Genomic DNA, 17,751 nt, shown 5'->3' on the forward strand with positions numbered 1-17,751 from the left:
CAGAGATTGTGCACCCCACCTTTAAATGTCATAAATATAACTAATGCCTATAGATTAATCTAAACCCTGTCTGGGAAACCACCTCAAAGAGTCCAAACTTTAAGTTCAAGGTTCGAAAGGAAGACATAAAGGACAGTTATTTATTTTCATATTCATATTTATTGTGCTTTTCATATAAACAAGATCATTAACATTGAATTACTTGCATAACAACTCTTTTTGTTCACACGTTCATATTTATGAGTGCTTGGCTTTTATTTTATTAGTTTTTGCTTGTTTTACAAGGCTCGTTTGTGTTCTTTAATATTGTCAAATAAAATGACATTAACGCAATTGAATAGATAAATATTTAAGTAGCGGTTAGGGATGCACTGAATGTTCGGCAACCAAAACTACAATGCAAAAAATTATTTTGAAGAAAAAAAATTCTTGAATTGTTTTCAATTAAAAAAAAATCTTGAATATTTCTTAAAAATTTTCAAGATTGTTTTGCTTACCCCATTGGCAGATTTTTTGCTTGTTTTATGCACAAAATCACTTAAATTTGATATTTTTGGTCTAAAAACTAGACGTTTTTTCTTGGGTCGTTTTGCTCATCAAGACAAAGCATCTTAATTTAAAAAAATGTTGATATTTTTACTGAAAACAAGACAAAAATACTAAAAAAAATTTTCTTGAAAATCATTTTGTGCAGTGTATTTGGCCGAAAATAGCAAAAAATTTGGTGTTCGGATGCATAAGTGAAAAGACCAAATATTTATGAATTTATAATCAAGTGATCAGCGTAGAGTGAGAAGCGTGCATGTAAATAAAATTATAATATAAAGCACACATTTTGAAATATTTTGTTAGAGAAAGATGTATTACTTTGCTATTTTTCAGTCTAATAGTTTCGGTTGACGAACATTCTGTGCATCCCTAGTAGCGGTAAATATATTTCTAAAACCATATGAAAAACAATCCCAAAATTTCTGAGCAATTATTTCTACATAAATTGTCACATTCAATTTTAATTCAAGGCCTATTGCTAATACTGTTGATTTTTCACACTTTTTTAAATAGAAAACATAAAAAAACATTGAAAATTAGTTTAGGCCACAGCAGTTCTTATAAATCACACAAATCTAAGTTTACATTACGGAAAGCCAAAAGGTCCAATCTTCTGTAGGTCAAGTGGAATGATTATTATTTTTTTTTTATGTTACAAACCAGATCTGATCTTAAGAGCACCTGCTTTGTTGAAATAGGCCCAGATTACAGACATTGGGTTGTAGTGTGTCCATAGAAAGAGCATTGGTACGTTCTCAAGGGATATGTGGAGATTGGGAAGACCCTCTGGTGGGTTTAGGCGTGCTGAGACCACAGAAACCGATCACAGCGCTCCAACATGGTCTGAATCAATGCTCTACAGGGACATAAAGAGAGAGAGATATGAGTTTGGCTTTCTCTTGTTCATTCATCACACTGGAAGTGCAAGATTGAGTCTAGTGCAATGTATTGTGGGATACAATATTTTTGCTTGGATTTAAAACCCATATATGCCCGATACATAAATGTAGAAGTAATACAATTCTCATGATTTCAGTGAAACTCAACAGAAGTGTCAAACATCAGCAGGGGTCGCTACGCTCTCACCTCTGTCTCTTTTCAGCCATCCGCAGCAGATCACAGACCAGTGTGGAGCGTTGACTGAGGTCCAGCTGTATGCCGCACTCCTGCAGGGTCTCAAGGGCTCTATCCGGCCCAAACACTCGCACTAGACGCAAGGCGATGTTCTCTGGGCTGACCTGAATCCTCCAGTCGGCCGGACCATTGTACGGATCAGCCGAACCGCCGTCACTCTCGTTACCTGAACTGGATCCATTGGTGCTATGTGGCAAAGTTGAGGTGGGCGAGGCTTCGCTGTTTGTGATTTTTTGAGACAGCTGGAGCAGCAACACCCATTCATCAAAAGACTGAGGAACGATACCTGCAGAGAGAGAGACTCTTTAAAACTTTGTCAATCCCAAATTGAACAGTTTATAGTAGTGAGTCATTTACCATCACTTTCTTCCAACAGCGCCATGTCATCCAGTCTACAGATGGCACCGAACGCTTCAACTCGCTGCTTTAGTTCTTTGCACAGGTACAGATAACCCATCCAGTACCTAAGAAGGCACATCACGCAGATTATATAGGGTCATAACCACATACTACAGTATATTACAGTTTAAACTCACCCATGAGATCTACACGTCTCCAGCATCTTCTGTTTAGAGGTCAGATCGGCAGGCAAGCGAATCAGCAGAGACAGCAGTCGTCCGTAACCCCAACTGTAGAAATGAGAGCGCCACCTTCAGGATAGGAGAAAAAAAATTAAATGTTTAATCGTTAGCATTATTAAGACTCTGAAGTCATATTATTATGCAAAAAAACTAAAATATTTTAATCGTTGTGGTACACAACACTGCAAAGGGCAAGCAGATCGATTAGATGATTTTTTTGGGTGAAATTAGCCCCGCTTCATATTTAGATTCATCCACCTGGGCTGTCCATCTGGTGTAAGTGTGTCAACCCTTTGTGGTGCATCATGGGAAAGCCCCAGTTCCAGCCAATCCTGTCGCAGAGTTTCTGGTTGAAGAAGAGACCCAAGGAAGGACAACCTGGCAGAATATAAATAATTACACTTTCCTCTTAAATATAAAAACCACATGCAAATTAAACATTAAACATAAACAAATCGTTCCTTTTGCTCAACTGGTACAGTATTATGTAAGCAACCCAAAAGGTCATGGGTTTGATTCCCAGGTAACACTCATGCTGATTTAATAATGTATAAGTTTAATTAAGTCGCTTTGAATAAAGCATCACCCAAATGCATGTAAAAAAGAAAATGCATTTACAAATCAGGTCTTGGAATTGACCTTGGCTTTCCACTGCACACGACAAACAACGGCCGATAAACCGGAAGTCGTTCATTCCCTATGGAGAGTCGCAAGGGGCAGCGTGAGGTGACGAACATCTGCTGATACATAATTTTCGGATCCGTTTTAAGCGTTAGATTTGTTAAAAATGTGAACTTGTGCGACGTGATGTATTGAAGAGAAAATTATTAATCATTTTTTGTTTAACTTAATCAGTAACACTTGATTCTTTTAAAACTGATTGATTTACTGATAAATAATAATTATTCATTTAATATTTACACTTTTTTATCTTGTTCTCTCAAAAAATATTGCCGGTTTTTGTCATATATGCATAAATGTTTATTGTTTTATTCGTTTGTATTCATTTATTTATTTTACTACTTTATTTACTATAGTTAATATTTGTAGATCGAAGGCTCTTGCACTGGAATGAGCTTCTCTCCAATGTTGGCACGGATTTACAATGAAACTGAAATTTCAGTTTGCCACTAGGGGGCGAACTCCGACAGTCATGTCTGAATGCCGTGTACAGTGAAAACTTAACGATATTAAACACAAAACATGAAGTTTCTCAAAGCATATTCCTAAGAACACAACCACACCTCTGGTGCTCAGATCGCGATTGGACGAGATTGTCCAGATAAGGCAGGAAGTGGTTGGGCAAAGCCATGGCCATGATGTCCGAGGGAAGAATTGTGGGGTAAAACTGTGGGTAAGCGCGAACAGCCACCTCTCCGTGTTTCTCGTAGAGTCTGTAAAACATAATAATTATTCTTATTTAAAACTGTACTGAAAGTTTTTTGCATAGTAATCATTCAAGGTAGAAACTGCAAAGCATGTTAACTCTTTCCCCGCCAATGACGAGTTTTTCAGGCTTTCCGCAATACCGCTATTATCTACCAGGTGGCAATTTATCATCATATACTATCCGCAACTTTAAAAAGCCTGGAAGTATCGCCATAGGGCATACAGCTGTTTGTCCGTGTAAGTTTTGAGGATCGCACTTCATCTGATCTCTATCAAAAGTCTTCCATAAAAATGCTATTATCTCAGCTTTTTGGTCAAATTTTTGTGTTTTTTGAAGAAACCTAACCATATTAGAGAGGTGATATAAAGAGAACTGATAAAGGTAGGATAAAGGTTCGTTTTATTTGATATATTGTATGTTTATATATTTTAAGAAGAACATTTTCTGTAAGGTATTAAACTTTTGTGAAAATCATGAAGAATGCTGGCGCTGGCTGGCAACTTTTTGAAAAAACGCTGGCGGGGAAAGAGTTAAGTAGACTAGAAGACATCTATCAAAGAATGTTAAAAAGATGTTAGGTGTGTGTTGAAGAATCTGAAATGATGCGACTCACCTGTACAGGTGTGCGAGGAGCAAAGGAGCATTCCACGGCTGAAGTTCACGCAAACTACGCAGGGATTTCAGAAGATCGCCCTTCTGGATCACTTCCACCACCTTACTGGCCTGAGTAAACTCTATAACACAACACATTTGAGTATTTACTTAGCTGTGTAAACTTCACATAATATTTATTTACACGTGAGTGAAACGTTTACAAAACGTGTCAATGTTAATTGAATGTTTAAAATCATTTACCAAGCATGCCAGCGATATACGACTTCCGCACGTCAGGCTGCTCGCTGTATCTCAGTGCACACATCCTCCTGACTCTCTCCTGGTCCAACAGGAAGAAGTACCTCCGTAGAAAAACGCACACGTTTTCCACCTCTCCATCTTTTTCCCATCTCGAATCGCTCCCTTCACCAGGGCATCCCAACTCCAGGTACAGACAGGCCAACTCCGAGAGGTCAGCGTGGAGGTCAGGGGGCAGAGGTTTGGGGGAGAACAGCTGTATTAGTTCAACAGAGTTGGAGAGAGGTGGAAATGGTGTTCTGACTGGGGCGGTGAAACAAGGACTGCTCTCCTTTAGGTCTTCTTCTTCAGTAAGGTTGGAGGGTTCGTCTAGATCAGGGGCAGGAGCTAACAAGCTCTCCGGCTGTACCACAATGCAACAGGAGACAGAAGATAAAACCTCTTCATCTTCCACAGTCTTCTCTTCATCTTCGGTTTTAATGTCTCTTGGTCGATAGTGATCTTCTGGGCCGAGGACCTTCTCCAGAACCAAAGCCCACTGTTGGAGTTCCTCACCAAGACAGACCGGGTTGAGTAAAACCATAGGGTCCTGGATTTGGGATCTAGAGGTCAGACAAAAAGTATTAACAGCACTCATAATGTGTCAGTTAACCAATCTTTCTGTCTTTTTGCGGCAGGACTCACATGGCTCTCTGTGTGGCTGCTCTCAACTCATGAAGTTCAGACTCTGAGCTTATCTGCTCATCGCTCACCCTAAGACAGACAGACCAAACAAAAACACAGCATAAATTGTTATATATAAAAACATAGACTGCCATAATACATTATAGAGACTCACTCATGGTCAACATCATCTGGCGGAGGGGTCAACTCTTCTTGAAAGCCCTCCCTGAGGTCAGGCCGAGCCCAAAGGTCGCTGTTCATCTGGAGGGTGTTGATCTTCTCTGTGGTCTTTTTCACAAAGCTAGAAACACTAGAGATAATACAGAACGGATGAATAAATGTTTTTAAACCAAACAAAGGACGAAACAATTGTTTCAAATCACAGAGACGCATCGATGTACAATGACACAATGTGACAGACGGCAAAAGTTCTTCATCTATAAATGTTACACCACATCGAAACAGGAAGTCGCCGTATTAAAAATAACATGGGACAGGACCAGCTGCACTTTTAATGGTTTAAAAATATGTTTGACTTTCGGTGGAGGTTTACTTCCCCGACCGCCGGCCAATCAGAGCAAGTCTGGTGTGAAATTTAAGAGGAAATGAAATCACAAGAGAAAAAGGGACAGTTTATGAGCAAAGCGTATGTGTACCTGTCTCGAACGGCCTGCAGAGCTCGTGGCGGTTTAGGCCGGAAAGACAACGGTAGGAACTGCAGACCGAGGTCAGACCTGTCGCTCTCTCCTCGCACAGACTGAGAGTCTTCAAGACAGAAAGAAAAAAAGAATAGAGATAAAAAGAATTGAAATGACACAGGAATAAAGAGGGAATATAGAGCTAAGACGAAAAAATCTTATGATAAAAAATGAATGCTACTATATGATGTTTTAGTGGCTTTATTTCAAACGGTTTGATGTACAGCATAATAACATACAAAACCAACAAAATTCTTGCTTGATTTCTATTTATACACTGGGAAGCTCCGCCCACAGTCCAAAATCCCAAAATACAGTAAATACCTGAATACAAACATCAAATAAGCTCTGATTGGCTGATTTTGATGGAATTTGTTGCATTGTGCAGTTAGGACAGCAAAAAAATCTGTTAAGTGATCACATCTTCAGGTCAACATGAATATTTACTTTCTCTTATTACATTTATGCTTCTGGCAGAAGATTTCTTCCAACATGACCTACAATGAATTAAAGGTCCCATTGTTGAATAAGTTACAAAAAAAAAAAAAACTTATTACTGATTAGTTTCTAAATCCTATTTAGTAAATGATACAAAAATCAAACAAGCAAAAAAATCTGCCAGTGGGGTAAGCACATTTTTCTTGAATTTTTCTTCAATTTAGTGTTTAAGAAAAATGTTCAAGATTGTTTTGCTTGTTTTATGCCAAAATCATTTAAATTTGTTTTTTTGATCTAAAAACTAGACTTATTTTCTTGGGTCGTTTTGCTCATCAAGAAAAAGCATCTTAATTTAAGAATTTTTAGATATTTTTACTGAAAACAAGACAAAAATACTAAGAATTGTTTTCTTGAAAATCATTTTTTGCAGTGTAGTAAGAATTGTAAACTTCACAAGAGTGTTTATATTATTCTTATCAACTCACCAAAGTATTTAAAGTGAGAAGGTTAAATAAAAAATTAGCATTTTAACCTTAGACTTTAAATTTTGATGTTAAATTCACATTTTTGTGTTATATAATTGATCTACACTGCAAAAAATGATTTTCAAGAAAAAAATTCTTAGTATTTTTGTCTGGTTTTCAGTAAAAATATCTAAAAAATTATTAAATTAAGATGCTTTTTTTGATGAGCAAAACGACCCAAGAAAATAAGTCTAGATTTTAGACATAAAATATACAATTTGAGTGAAGTTGTGCATAAAACAAGCAAAAAAAATCTGCCAATGGGATAAGAAAAAAATCGTAAACTTTTTTCTCAAACACTTAATTCAAGAAAAATTCAAGAAAAATGTGCTTACCCCATTGGCAGATTTTTTGCTTGTTTTACACACAAAATCACTTAAATTTGATATTTTTGGTCTAAAAACTAGACTTGTTTTCTTGGGTTGTTTTGCTCATCGAGAAAAAGCCTCTTAATTGAATTTTTTTTAGATATTTTTACTGAAAACAAGACAAAAATACTAAGATTTGTTTTCTTGAAAATAAATTTTTTTTTTGCAGTGTACTGTCTATACACAGTATTTAGTTCAATTACATCAGAAGTAACTGGAAATAAATTACTAGAAAAATTAGAGTAATCCCTTACTTTACTTTTTTAATGAAAAAGTAATTAAATTACATTAACTAATTACTTAGTAACTAGGTACACCCAACACTGTATACATACATCCTATACAAATAATGTATACCTTGTGATTTAATGCCAAGATGGTGGATGTGTTAGTGCAATGCTGTGCTTGTTGTGCACCATTGATTTCACAACCATGTAGTTTTCTTAACAAAATATAAATCTGGATCATTATGCTCCGAAATGTCAATACTGAAAACGGTTCAGGCTACTTCCTGTTCCTCTGGAAGAAGCCAATTACATTCAAACTTTATTTTGTCGCTTTAAATGTTTTCAGTCTCTTTCTCTCTGAGTCTCACCATTTTCCGTCTGCTCGTCTGTGAAACTAAACTCCTTCAGTCGCTCCTCCTCAAGCGTCGTTTGGGTGGCGATAGAGTTGGTATCCTCATCCGATTGGCTGCCTCTTCGACTGATGACGCGGTAGATGCCACAGTCTAAAACATTAAAGCTTTCCTGCATACGGAGATATTAAACATTTGTTTATTTGATCATCTATTGTAGATATTTACTGGTGTTGGATGCGTGTTTGATACTCACATGTGACGAGATGCTGCTCCTCCGACTGCTGCAGGCGGAGTCCAGCGGCTCTAACCTGCCGATCACTTCCTCAAGCTGACCAATCAGCTGTTGCTGGGAGGTGGAGTTTAGCTGCGCCTTTAGATGCTCCAGTCGATCAATGGGAAGGGACTTCCTGGCCTGAGGATGACAGAGAAAAGACCTTACATGTCTTCATCACATTATACTTCAGTGGCATCCAGTAATACCCCATGACAATATGAAATACTAAATAATGCACTGGCTCGCTCTCATTGAAAATGCAACTTGCGTATGTGTGTTTGCGTGTACCCTGGATGCAATAACTGCATGCTGAAACATGCAGCAGACAGTGGCGGCCTGCATCCAGTTCTCTCTCTTCATCAGACGCTCCACACAGCGCTCAGGTGACACCAACGACAGGTGAGACAAGCGCCCATCACCATGGAGACAAAACAGCTCATTGCGAAAAACCACAATCTCCATTACATCTACAGAGAAGACAGATGGACATAATCTGTAAGAAAAACCAACAACTCAATATTATATTTTTTAATAAACAAGACATCTCACCTTTGACCTCTGTCCACAGCAGGACCTGCCCACTGTGAGGGGCAAAGATGTAGATAGCCGAATCTGTCCAGGTGAGAAGGTGTTGATCACTGAAAAACACAGACGTACACAAAGATCAAGTCACATATCTGCCCCCAAAACCTCTAACATGTGCTGTTAAAGTTAGTAAAATATATTTAACAGGTTATGAAGAGCTTTCTGTATTAACTACTAAAAGTTGCAGGATAATAAGGAAACTAGATGACTCATTACCCAAATTGAAGGAGTTTTGGGAAAGCCAGAGACTGTGGAGTCTGCACAGGGTTGAAATGTGGCTCATTTCTGCAAGCATAAAACACACAACTATAAAGTATTCACAATGGACATGCAGGTCAGGGGTCTTATTTATAAAACACTAAAAGTGCATTCGTGCCCAAAAGCAGACTTATGAAACCGTGTGTACGCACACCTGGAAGCAAAGTTCACCGATCACCTGCAAGTGTGCATACATGAATCAGCCTCACATCCCGCCCTGTACACGCCCACTTTACACCATAATTAGTCAATGCAAAGCACCTCATGAATGCTGATCTGCATATTAATGCGACTGACATCCAATTGTTCATTCGTATGCTTAAATTAGCAGAGCAGGAATGTAAATCAGATATCTCCTCACGATACTATATGATATTGATTCTCTCAGTCAGCCAATATCTAAAAAAAAACATCTGTCAAAATAAAGGTACCTCATATCGATATTTTACATGTCGCATTGATGCATCATATCATTAGACATTTGATCGATAGCATGAATCCATTTGAATGAAAGGCTTCAAAATGATTAATCACGACTTATCGTTTGCAGAATTAATGTTTACGCCATACGGTGTATAATAATTAGGTATTTTTTTATTACACACATGAATGTATAGTTTTGAGAAAAATATCTATTTATAAGTTAAGTATTTAAAATTATAAATAGGGATGCACCGATACCACTTTTTTTAAGGATCGAGTATGAGTACCGATATTTTCCCTGGTACTGGCCGATACCGATGCCTGTTGTACAGGTTTTTTTTCATGTGGCAATTTTCTAAGAACAACACAATGAGACTAATGAACCTATCAGCATCTTTTTTTTTAACAACTTCAACTCATAAAAAAAACAAATCATTCTTATGTGCTCATCATCACAAATTTTAAAAGCCCAAATTTCACATTGTCCGAAACCAAGGACATAATGAATCTAATTTTTACCTGCCTGTCACAAAGTTGTCAAAGTGCTAAAGAAATCAAAGACAACAAGACAATCAAATTTGTCATAAAATGTCATAAAGTACTTCATGTGAGGTATCGGTCTTTGGTATCTGGGTATTTTTACAAGTACGAGTACAAGTACGTGAGCTCGGTATCAGCACTGTTATCGGTGCATCCCTAATAATAAATAAATAAATATAAAAATGTATATAGGCATGTAAATATTTCTTAAATATATACTTGCATCTGTGTCTATTTTTATATATACATGCACATAATTATTATATACAGTACACACACATACATGATGTAAACAAAAAACTTTTATTCTGCAAACGGTAAGTCGCGATAAATCGTTTTGCAGCCCGATATCAATGTATTGTTACATCCCTAGTGCACAGTACATACTGCAATAGCATTAATACTATGCAAACGAACCCAAACACATCATACAGACCCACAATTAGCAGAGTTTGATGTGATGTCATAGGAGATGGTGAACACATACTTGTAAGAGATGAGTGGAAGTGGTGGACAGGATAGGAGCTGTTTGAACTGGTGTGTACTCAAAACCTCTCCGCTGAAACTGGCCTCCCACACACGAGAGCCCGGCCGGGCACAGTACAGCAGCGGAGGAGGAGCGCCCACCTGACCCCGTTGACCATGCATGAAAAAACACACCCCAAACTCTCCATCACGCTCCTTATTACCCACACGCCAGAACTTCTCCCTGAGACAGAGCGAGACTGATTAAAAAGTGACATGAGAACAGATTACATCTTCATCATAAATTCATCTACACACAGTCCCCCGCCCCAAACACATACTAATGGTTTACTTGGCAAAATAAATTTGACGTGTACCATTCCAGTCCACGCAAAGATCAACACACCTTTCAGTATCACACAGGTAGCAGCGAGTGAGAGACGAGACCACCAGGTGACCGTCCGCGTATCCCAGCTGTACGACACGCGAGTCCACCGTGATGATGGTCTGAACAGGGAAGATGACAAATGCCGAGCCCTGTTTGGAAATGCATACACAATAAACACAAGAATTAACTAATTATTATTTTAAATTAGGGCTGCACGATTAATCGTTTTCAAACCGAAATCGCGATTCAGACGGGTGCGATTTTCGAATCGCAAAAACTGCGATTATTTCGATTCAGAAGTATCAAATATAACAATCATCTAGTACGCAGTTTTTGACAGTTCGCTTCATGCGCATTTTACGTTTGATGCAGTTTAAACCAATAGAGGGCATTAACACTGAGGTGCTGACTACACGTCAGATAACACCATTGCGCGAGCAGCAGTTCAACTCCCCAACAAAGTGTACGGAAAACACGGACAGAATCACGAAATGCATTCAAATGGAATTAACTGCACAACGCGGAATGTCATGGAAGTTGGCAGATTTTGGATTCAGTCATTTTTAAAACCCATTATAACTCATTAACCGGCAAATGAAAGGACAGAAATGCGCGAAAACATTTCCCTTTTGTGTAATGTTGGACTTAAAGAAAGGTGTATATACGTCCGTTTCTCGTCATGCATCGCAAACAATGACAAGCGCCTCATCAGACTATAAGCAGGTTTATAGCCCGGGACACAGCAGACGAAAGAGGTACAGTATAGTTTCTTGCACGCGCACATCCGCACCGCTTTGAAAGTATATTTACAGGCACGAGGGTTCATGAAGCGCGCACACAGAGAGCAGTCAGCACACGCGTGATCACTAAACTTAAGTTTTCTTTCTTGTCTAAGTGAACATAAACAGCTGGATGTTTATCAGTACATTAAAGCTAAGCAGTTTTAAAGCTGCCTTGTGTCTTAAAGTGACAGACAGTAACCTGGTGCTTTCTGTGTCAGAAATGTTTATTACACACCAAAAATTAAAATCACTCATTACTCTTAACTGAACAAGCTTCTGCAGCTCCACATTTAAAATCGTACAGTAAGGACTGTGCAGTGTTTTATTTGTATTTTTTGCTTATGTTAAATCATAGATTCTAATAACTAATATATTTACATTTATTACAGATGCCTGAAAAGTAAAACAAGATGATTATAGTCTTATGATTAAAAGAAAAAACTAAACATTTGCTTGTCAGAAGCATTGTTGTAGTGACAGCTAAAATACATTGGCCTATATGTTATTTTAAATAAAACTTTCAATAAATTTTTGTTAAACTGTATTTTCTTAATGTTCTTAGATTAAAAAAAGTGTGTCTGCAGAAGAGCAAAGTCCTACAGACACCTTGGTACAATGTTTAAGAGGTCTTTAATAAACAGTAGCACAGCATCTTTCTTTGGTGCTATTAAAACCACCACAACAAACCTGGATGTAGCTTTTTACCAATGAATCGCACTTTAAATCGCGAATCGCAAATTTGATCAGAAAAATCGCAATTAGATTTTTTCTCCGAATCGTGCAGCCCTATTTTAAATTATTATATATATATAAAAAAAGGCTAAATTTAAAAGTTTACTTACCTTCCCATGTTTGGAGGACCCAGAGCGGACGCAGGACACTTTCCCTCCGACGTCTCCAGCAAACACTCGTAGGGCCGTGGTGTCCCAGCACAGAGATGTTACTGTCTGCCCGCGATGTTCCCATGACACACCTGTACGTTCTGGACGACCACGACGCTCCAACTGCAGCTCCCAAACCACTACCAGACCCTGACTGAGAAACACAAACATCACATGTTGCCTGACTGACAAAAACAAACTTTGTAGTTGCATAAAAACAGGTGAACACGAATACCTTGTTGCCACGGCGATAAAGTCTTCATCATGGGGGCAGCATGCGACCTGCGTGATCGAACCTTCCTAAGTAAAAACAGATATCGAACACTTCATACAGACATGAGTTTATCCTTTTAGTTTGCTCTTCGGTGATGTCATATGCAGCCCTCATGTATGCTGAGATGATTAAGTTAAAAGTCATGTGTTTATCTGAGCTGATAATAATCAATATATTTGTATGCTTGTGTGACAATTCAGTATTAATTTACTCTTACCGTGGGTTCACACCAGACTCTACCGCGTCTAGTTTGCCGCTTGAAAATTTGGAGTTTACTCACTTCACCTGCGTGAAAAGCCGCGCATGAAATTCTAGTCATTGAGACATTCGCGCGAAAATTCCTGTCATGGGAGGGGCTTCTGCGACCAAGCGCGCTTCATGTATTCACGTCACTACTAGAGCAAGTTCCTGATTGGTTAACGTGGCACGTTTTTCCGCCAAAGTTCAAATTTTTAAAAGTTGTGCGTTTTCTGCGGCAACGCTCAATTCGTGCCATTCACGCGAACTAGACACGCGAATGAGGCAGAATCGTATCTACCGTGGCGCGCTAATTCGCGCTGCGAGACCTCCAGATGCGCGTCAACGTGTCTTTACATTGACTTGAAATCACTTGCGCTTGACGCCTTTACTGTGGCTGGTGTAAACGCAGCATTACACTGAGAGTAGGCATTCATATTTAAATTATAAAGACTGTATAATGCATTAAAAATTATTGTTTTTATTAGCTCTTTAGCTCTGAGCTAAGAGATGAAATTGTGTTAGGATTATGTTTGTTTGTTTACTTTATGTGTGAGAATGAGTCTCTGCTTCCAACCCTCTCTCTGAATGAGGTGTACTCCACCGGCAGACGTGCCCAGGGCCAGCCACTTTCTGGACACGGACAGACACGTGCACTGCAGAACACAAAAAAAGATATTAAAGGAAAAATTAACTCAAAATAATGCTGCCGTTTACCCTTGTTTCAGATGTTAAGCAGTAAAGAATAGTGGAAAAACCCCAAAAGAATGGTAAAAGTAGTAGTTTTAAGGGCAAACATTATTCAACAATAAAAAGGCAATGCACTTGATTAACTTTTCCTCTGCCATTAACAAGTTATCTTGTCAATTAAAAAGCTTCCCTGCCAATGACGAGTTTTTACAGCAATCCATATTTCTGCTATTATCCACTAGGTGGCAATCTTACCCAACATATAAAACACTAAAGCATCCACTGATCCAAAAACAGTAAAATCTCTGTGCATGTTTTGATCATCATTCTGAATCTGATCTCTAGCAAAAGTCCTTTACAAAAATGCTTTTATCTCATCTCATCTTGCTCAAAAGTTGGTATCTTTGAAGAAACCTACCCATGGCATATTTGAAAGGTGATAAAAAGAACAAATGAAGAAAGGATGAAACGTTTTATTTTGTGTTTGAAAGCAGAGGGGTCTGTTCTTTCATTTAATATATTGTATGTTTATATATACAAAAATTTTCTAGAAGGTATTAAACTTTTGCCAAATCAAAAAAAATGCTGGCGCTGGCTGAAAACTTTTTTTTAACTCTGGTAAATATCTTAAAGGTGACCTTTTTGGGAGCTTGGCAAAAACAAAAAATTGATTACTTTTATTCGGCCGGAGTCCAGGCGCAGGGCAGAGAGAAGCGGGTCCAGACAGTCAAACTCAGCCAGAACATGAGTGCAGGTTTCAGAAACCACAGGAACCATCCTGCACCGCTCTAAGACAACAAAAAAACAATGCACCTTTATACATAGATCACATGGATGTCTGTCTTACCATCTACCTACAGCGTTTTAGGAATTATGCAAATGCAGCATTTTGGGGCACTATATTTGGCTAAATATTTGCATACATTTCAGTGAGCAAATATATCCAAACATGCAGTGCCCAAAAATGCTGTATTGGAATGTGTCTATAATGGCTAAAAATGTGGGAAACTCATTATTACCACTGAAAAATGCTGCACCCACCAACCTATGATCCCTGCTTAAATATCTGCAATTGCCTGTGGTGCCTTAAAAGATGATCAAAACCGCATGATATAGGAACATTCCAGGATCTCTTCCTGGAATTGAGCTCGAACCACTGCAGTAGGGCTGCATGATATGTGAAGAATAATGCGATAGCTTGCTAAATTATGTGTGCGCTACAATAAAGCTTTAAAGGTGAAATATAATATACATAACTAAATTTTCAGTGGTGTATTAATACCTTACATAATGAATTATATTATTTTTATTATAGAATGAGTCATTTATCGACATACACTGCAGGTTTCCTTCACATGGAAGTCGCCAACATGTTTCTAAAGTAGCCCTAAACTGTTATGTTGTCTCAGACAATGACGTTTGTCCTGTGGCAGCTACCATATGCGTTTTAAAATTACGGGGATGAGCTATTGTTTGCATATCGCAATCTCACCACTAGATGCCGCTAGTTACCTCGTCAATTAAAAGGAAAACACTTCCCTGCTATTGACGAGTTTTTCAGACAATCCATATTTTCGCTTTTTTTCACCAGATGGCGCTCGTCACCCTCACGTCAAAGAGTTCAAACTTTGTATGTTTTGATCATCGCTCTGAATCAAATTTCTATCTGAATTCTTTCAAAAAAACGCAATTATCTCAGCTTTTTGCTCAAAATGTGGTATTTTTGAAGAAACCTACCCATATTTGAGAGGAGATAAAACAAATGAAGATATGATTAAACTTTTGGTTGTTTGAAAGCAGAGGTGCTGTTTTTTCATTTGATATATTTTATGTTTATATATTTAAAGAAGAAAATTTTCTGGAAGGCATTAAACTTTTGTGAAATCATAAAAATGCTGGCGGGCAACTTTTTTTAAAACGCTGACGGGGAAATAGTTAAGTTTGTTAAATGTATTTGAATAATAATAAAAAATTAGGGCTGCACGATAAATCGCATGCGATACCACGCGCATCACGTCAGTAATGCCGGTTCCTTGATTAGTATTAAATCGCCAACAGCTGCTTTCAGATGGGGCGACATTAACTGCACAGAGCCGTAGTTCCCTGACAAGCAGGGCCATAACGCATACATTTAAGACAATTAATGCGAAATTGCCCTGATTGTCGGTGAACTACGGCTCTGTGTAGTTAAAGCTGCTCCATCTGAAAACAGCTGACGACAATTTACTACTAATCAAGGAACCGCAATTACTGACGAGATGCGCGTGACAAACACATGCGATTGATCGTGCAGCCCTATAAAAAAATTTATATAAAAAAATTATATTTAAAAAAACTTAAATTATGTAAAAAATGGTTCCATAACAATTAATCGCAACTAATCGTTTGCAGAATTAAAGTTTTTGTTTACAATCATATATGTGTGTATGTGTGTGTACCTGGTTATTATCTCGTTGTGTAAAAATAAATACACATGCATGTATAATTTTAAGAAAAAAGTATTTACATATTAAGTATTCATATTTTTATATATAATATAAATTATATATAAATATAAAAATGTATATACAAATGCAAATATTTCTTAAATTTTAACAAGCTTGTGTATTATACAGAATTATTATATACAATACACAAACACATATGATGTAAACAAAAACTTTTATTCTGCCAACGATTAGTTGTGATTAATCGTCATTATGCAGCCCTTATAACAACATACAGGACAGAACATTTCCTTTTTACACCTGGCAGACGCTTTCATCCAAAGCTATTTAGAAGATATAGATTTTTATCAGTATACACATTTTACATTTCCCACCATATACATAACTTTTGAAGTATTAAAATATTTTTTGTTATACAAACCCATCAGGATCTGCGTATTTCGATATTCGCCATATCGAGGTTGGTTCGATATACCTCGCTGTTCTACTCTGCATTGCCTTTCGAGACAGTAATGAAATCTACGACGCCTGAAAATGCCGTCTTGTTAGGCAGCTCAGTAGATTTTGAAACACAGCCCTACTCAGCTTCTGTCATGTGATTCGAGGGGGAAAATACTGCACATCCACCCTGTCACACTTCGTTGGTGACATGCAAGTATTTATTCAGAGCGAGCTTTATAAACAAACTTTCGCTAGTTCAAGCTTTCTATACTTTTTCTTTCACACATCTGACAGCGCGCAAAAACCGAAACACAAACATACAAACTCACACACAGCAGTGCGCTACTTCCCCTTCATTTCAAAGCACATATCTAACATAACTCAACACTGACACACTTTAAAAACACTTACTAACGTTAAAACTTACTGTTAGAAGTTTGATATCAGAGGCTACGAGTTAGCCGATTAGCATGACTGTAAATCACGAGACCTAAATCAAAAGAGTCACGAAGCAGCACGGAACAACAAGTTACATGTTTCTGAAAAGTTTGTTGTCTTACACGTAACTTGGCAGCTTAAAATAAAAGTAAGAAAAGACTTCCGTCTGGATTGGAAACGTAGGTACTTTCACAACAAACAACACATTAGTTTCGATTTCTCTTTAGATTGATTTAGTCATTATAATTCAATAAATATCGACTGTATCAAAACCTATTGACGACATATCACTCCTTTACGTAAATTTGATTTACAGTTAATTAATCTAAGTTAGCCAAAGTGTTGAATAAAGCATCTAGAACAAATATTTAACAACAACTAAGTTGTATTAAAGAATATTTTACTTGTTTTTGAGCTCCAGACGCATTTATGTGTAGATTTAAAGTCCAGAGATGCAGTAAAAGTCAATCCTGCAGATGATCATGTGTCTGACTGACTGAAACCTACCGGCGCTACTTTCCCCTTACAACCCCACTCACTGTGACGCGCACTGATTTACACACAGCGCAGAGAACTACTTTAAGTGGAATGATGTGAAGTACTTAGTTTTTCCCGTAAATTCATTACTTAAATTATTAAAAGATGTTTTGAAATGTGCCTGAAACATCTAAGTATGTGTGACTAACATGTAAAGTTTGTTTGATTTTGCTGTTTTACAATTAAATCCACAAATTTTGGCGTAGGTGTCCCAGCAGCAATTGGAGTCCATTGGTCCATTAGAGGCTCTTGTTGGTATTGATTGATATTTGAGACACCCAAGAGAATAAAATCTGAACCATCAAGCGAAAATA

The 17,751-nt window shown here is 37.7% G+C and overlaps 1 protein-coding gene across 2 annotated transcripts; it reads right to left on the reverse strand.

The window, feature by feature from the left end:
* Positions 1-762: 762 nt before the first annotated feature.
* Positions 763-17,412, reverse strand: hps5 (HPS5 biogenesis of lysosomal organelles complex 2 subunit 2). Of its 2 annotated transcripts, none has more exons than XM_065277413.1 (23): positions 17,305-17,412; positions 14,250-14,362; positions 13,430-13,540; positions 12,609-12,673; positions 12,335-12,527; positions 10,729-10,859; positions 10,345-10,566; positions 8,853-8,921; positions 8,601-8,689; positions 8,340-8,518; positions 8,031-8,189; positions 7,793-7,946; positions 5,826-5,934; positions 5,345-5,479; positions 5,191-5,259; positions 4,510-5,108; positions 4,268-4,388; positions 3,509-3,658; positions 2,523-2,642; positions 2,220-2,333; positions 2,041-2,147; positions 1,636-1,969; positions 763-1,405 (listed from the first exon to the last, which is right to left on the reverse strand). In XM_065277413.1, the coding sequence occupies exons 2-23, from the start codon at positions 14,349-14,351 to the stop codon at positions 1,345-1,347; spliced, it is 3,393 nt and encodes a 1,130-aa protein (XP_065133485.1). In that variant the 5' UTR covers positions 14,352-14,362; positions 17,305-17,412; the 3' UTR covers positions 763-1,344. The 2 variants fall into 2 exon arrangements, with proteins under 2 accessions (XP_065133485.1, XP_065133486.1); XM_065277414.1 differs by lacking the exon at positions 17,305-17,412 and adding an exon at positions 16,890-17,017.
* Between the last annotated feature and the right edge of the window lie 339 nt (positions 17,413-17,751).

This window comes from Paramisgurnus dabryanus, chromosome 23 (genome assembly GCF_030506205.2).
Source record: "Paramisgurnus dabryanus chromosome 23, PD_genome_1.1, whole genome shotgun sequence".
Classification (NCBI taxonomy): domain Eukaryota; kingdom Metazoa; phylum Chordata; class Actinopteri; order Cypriniformes; family Cobitidae; genus Paramisgurnus; species Paramisgurnus dabryanus.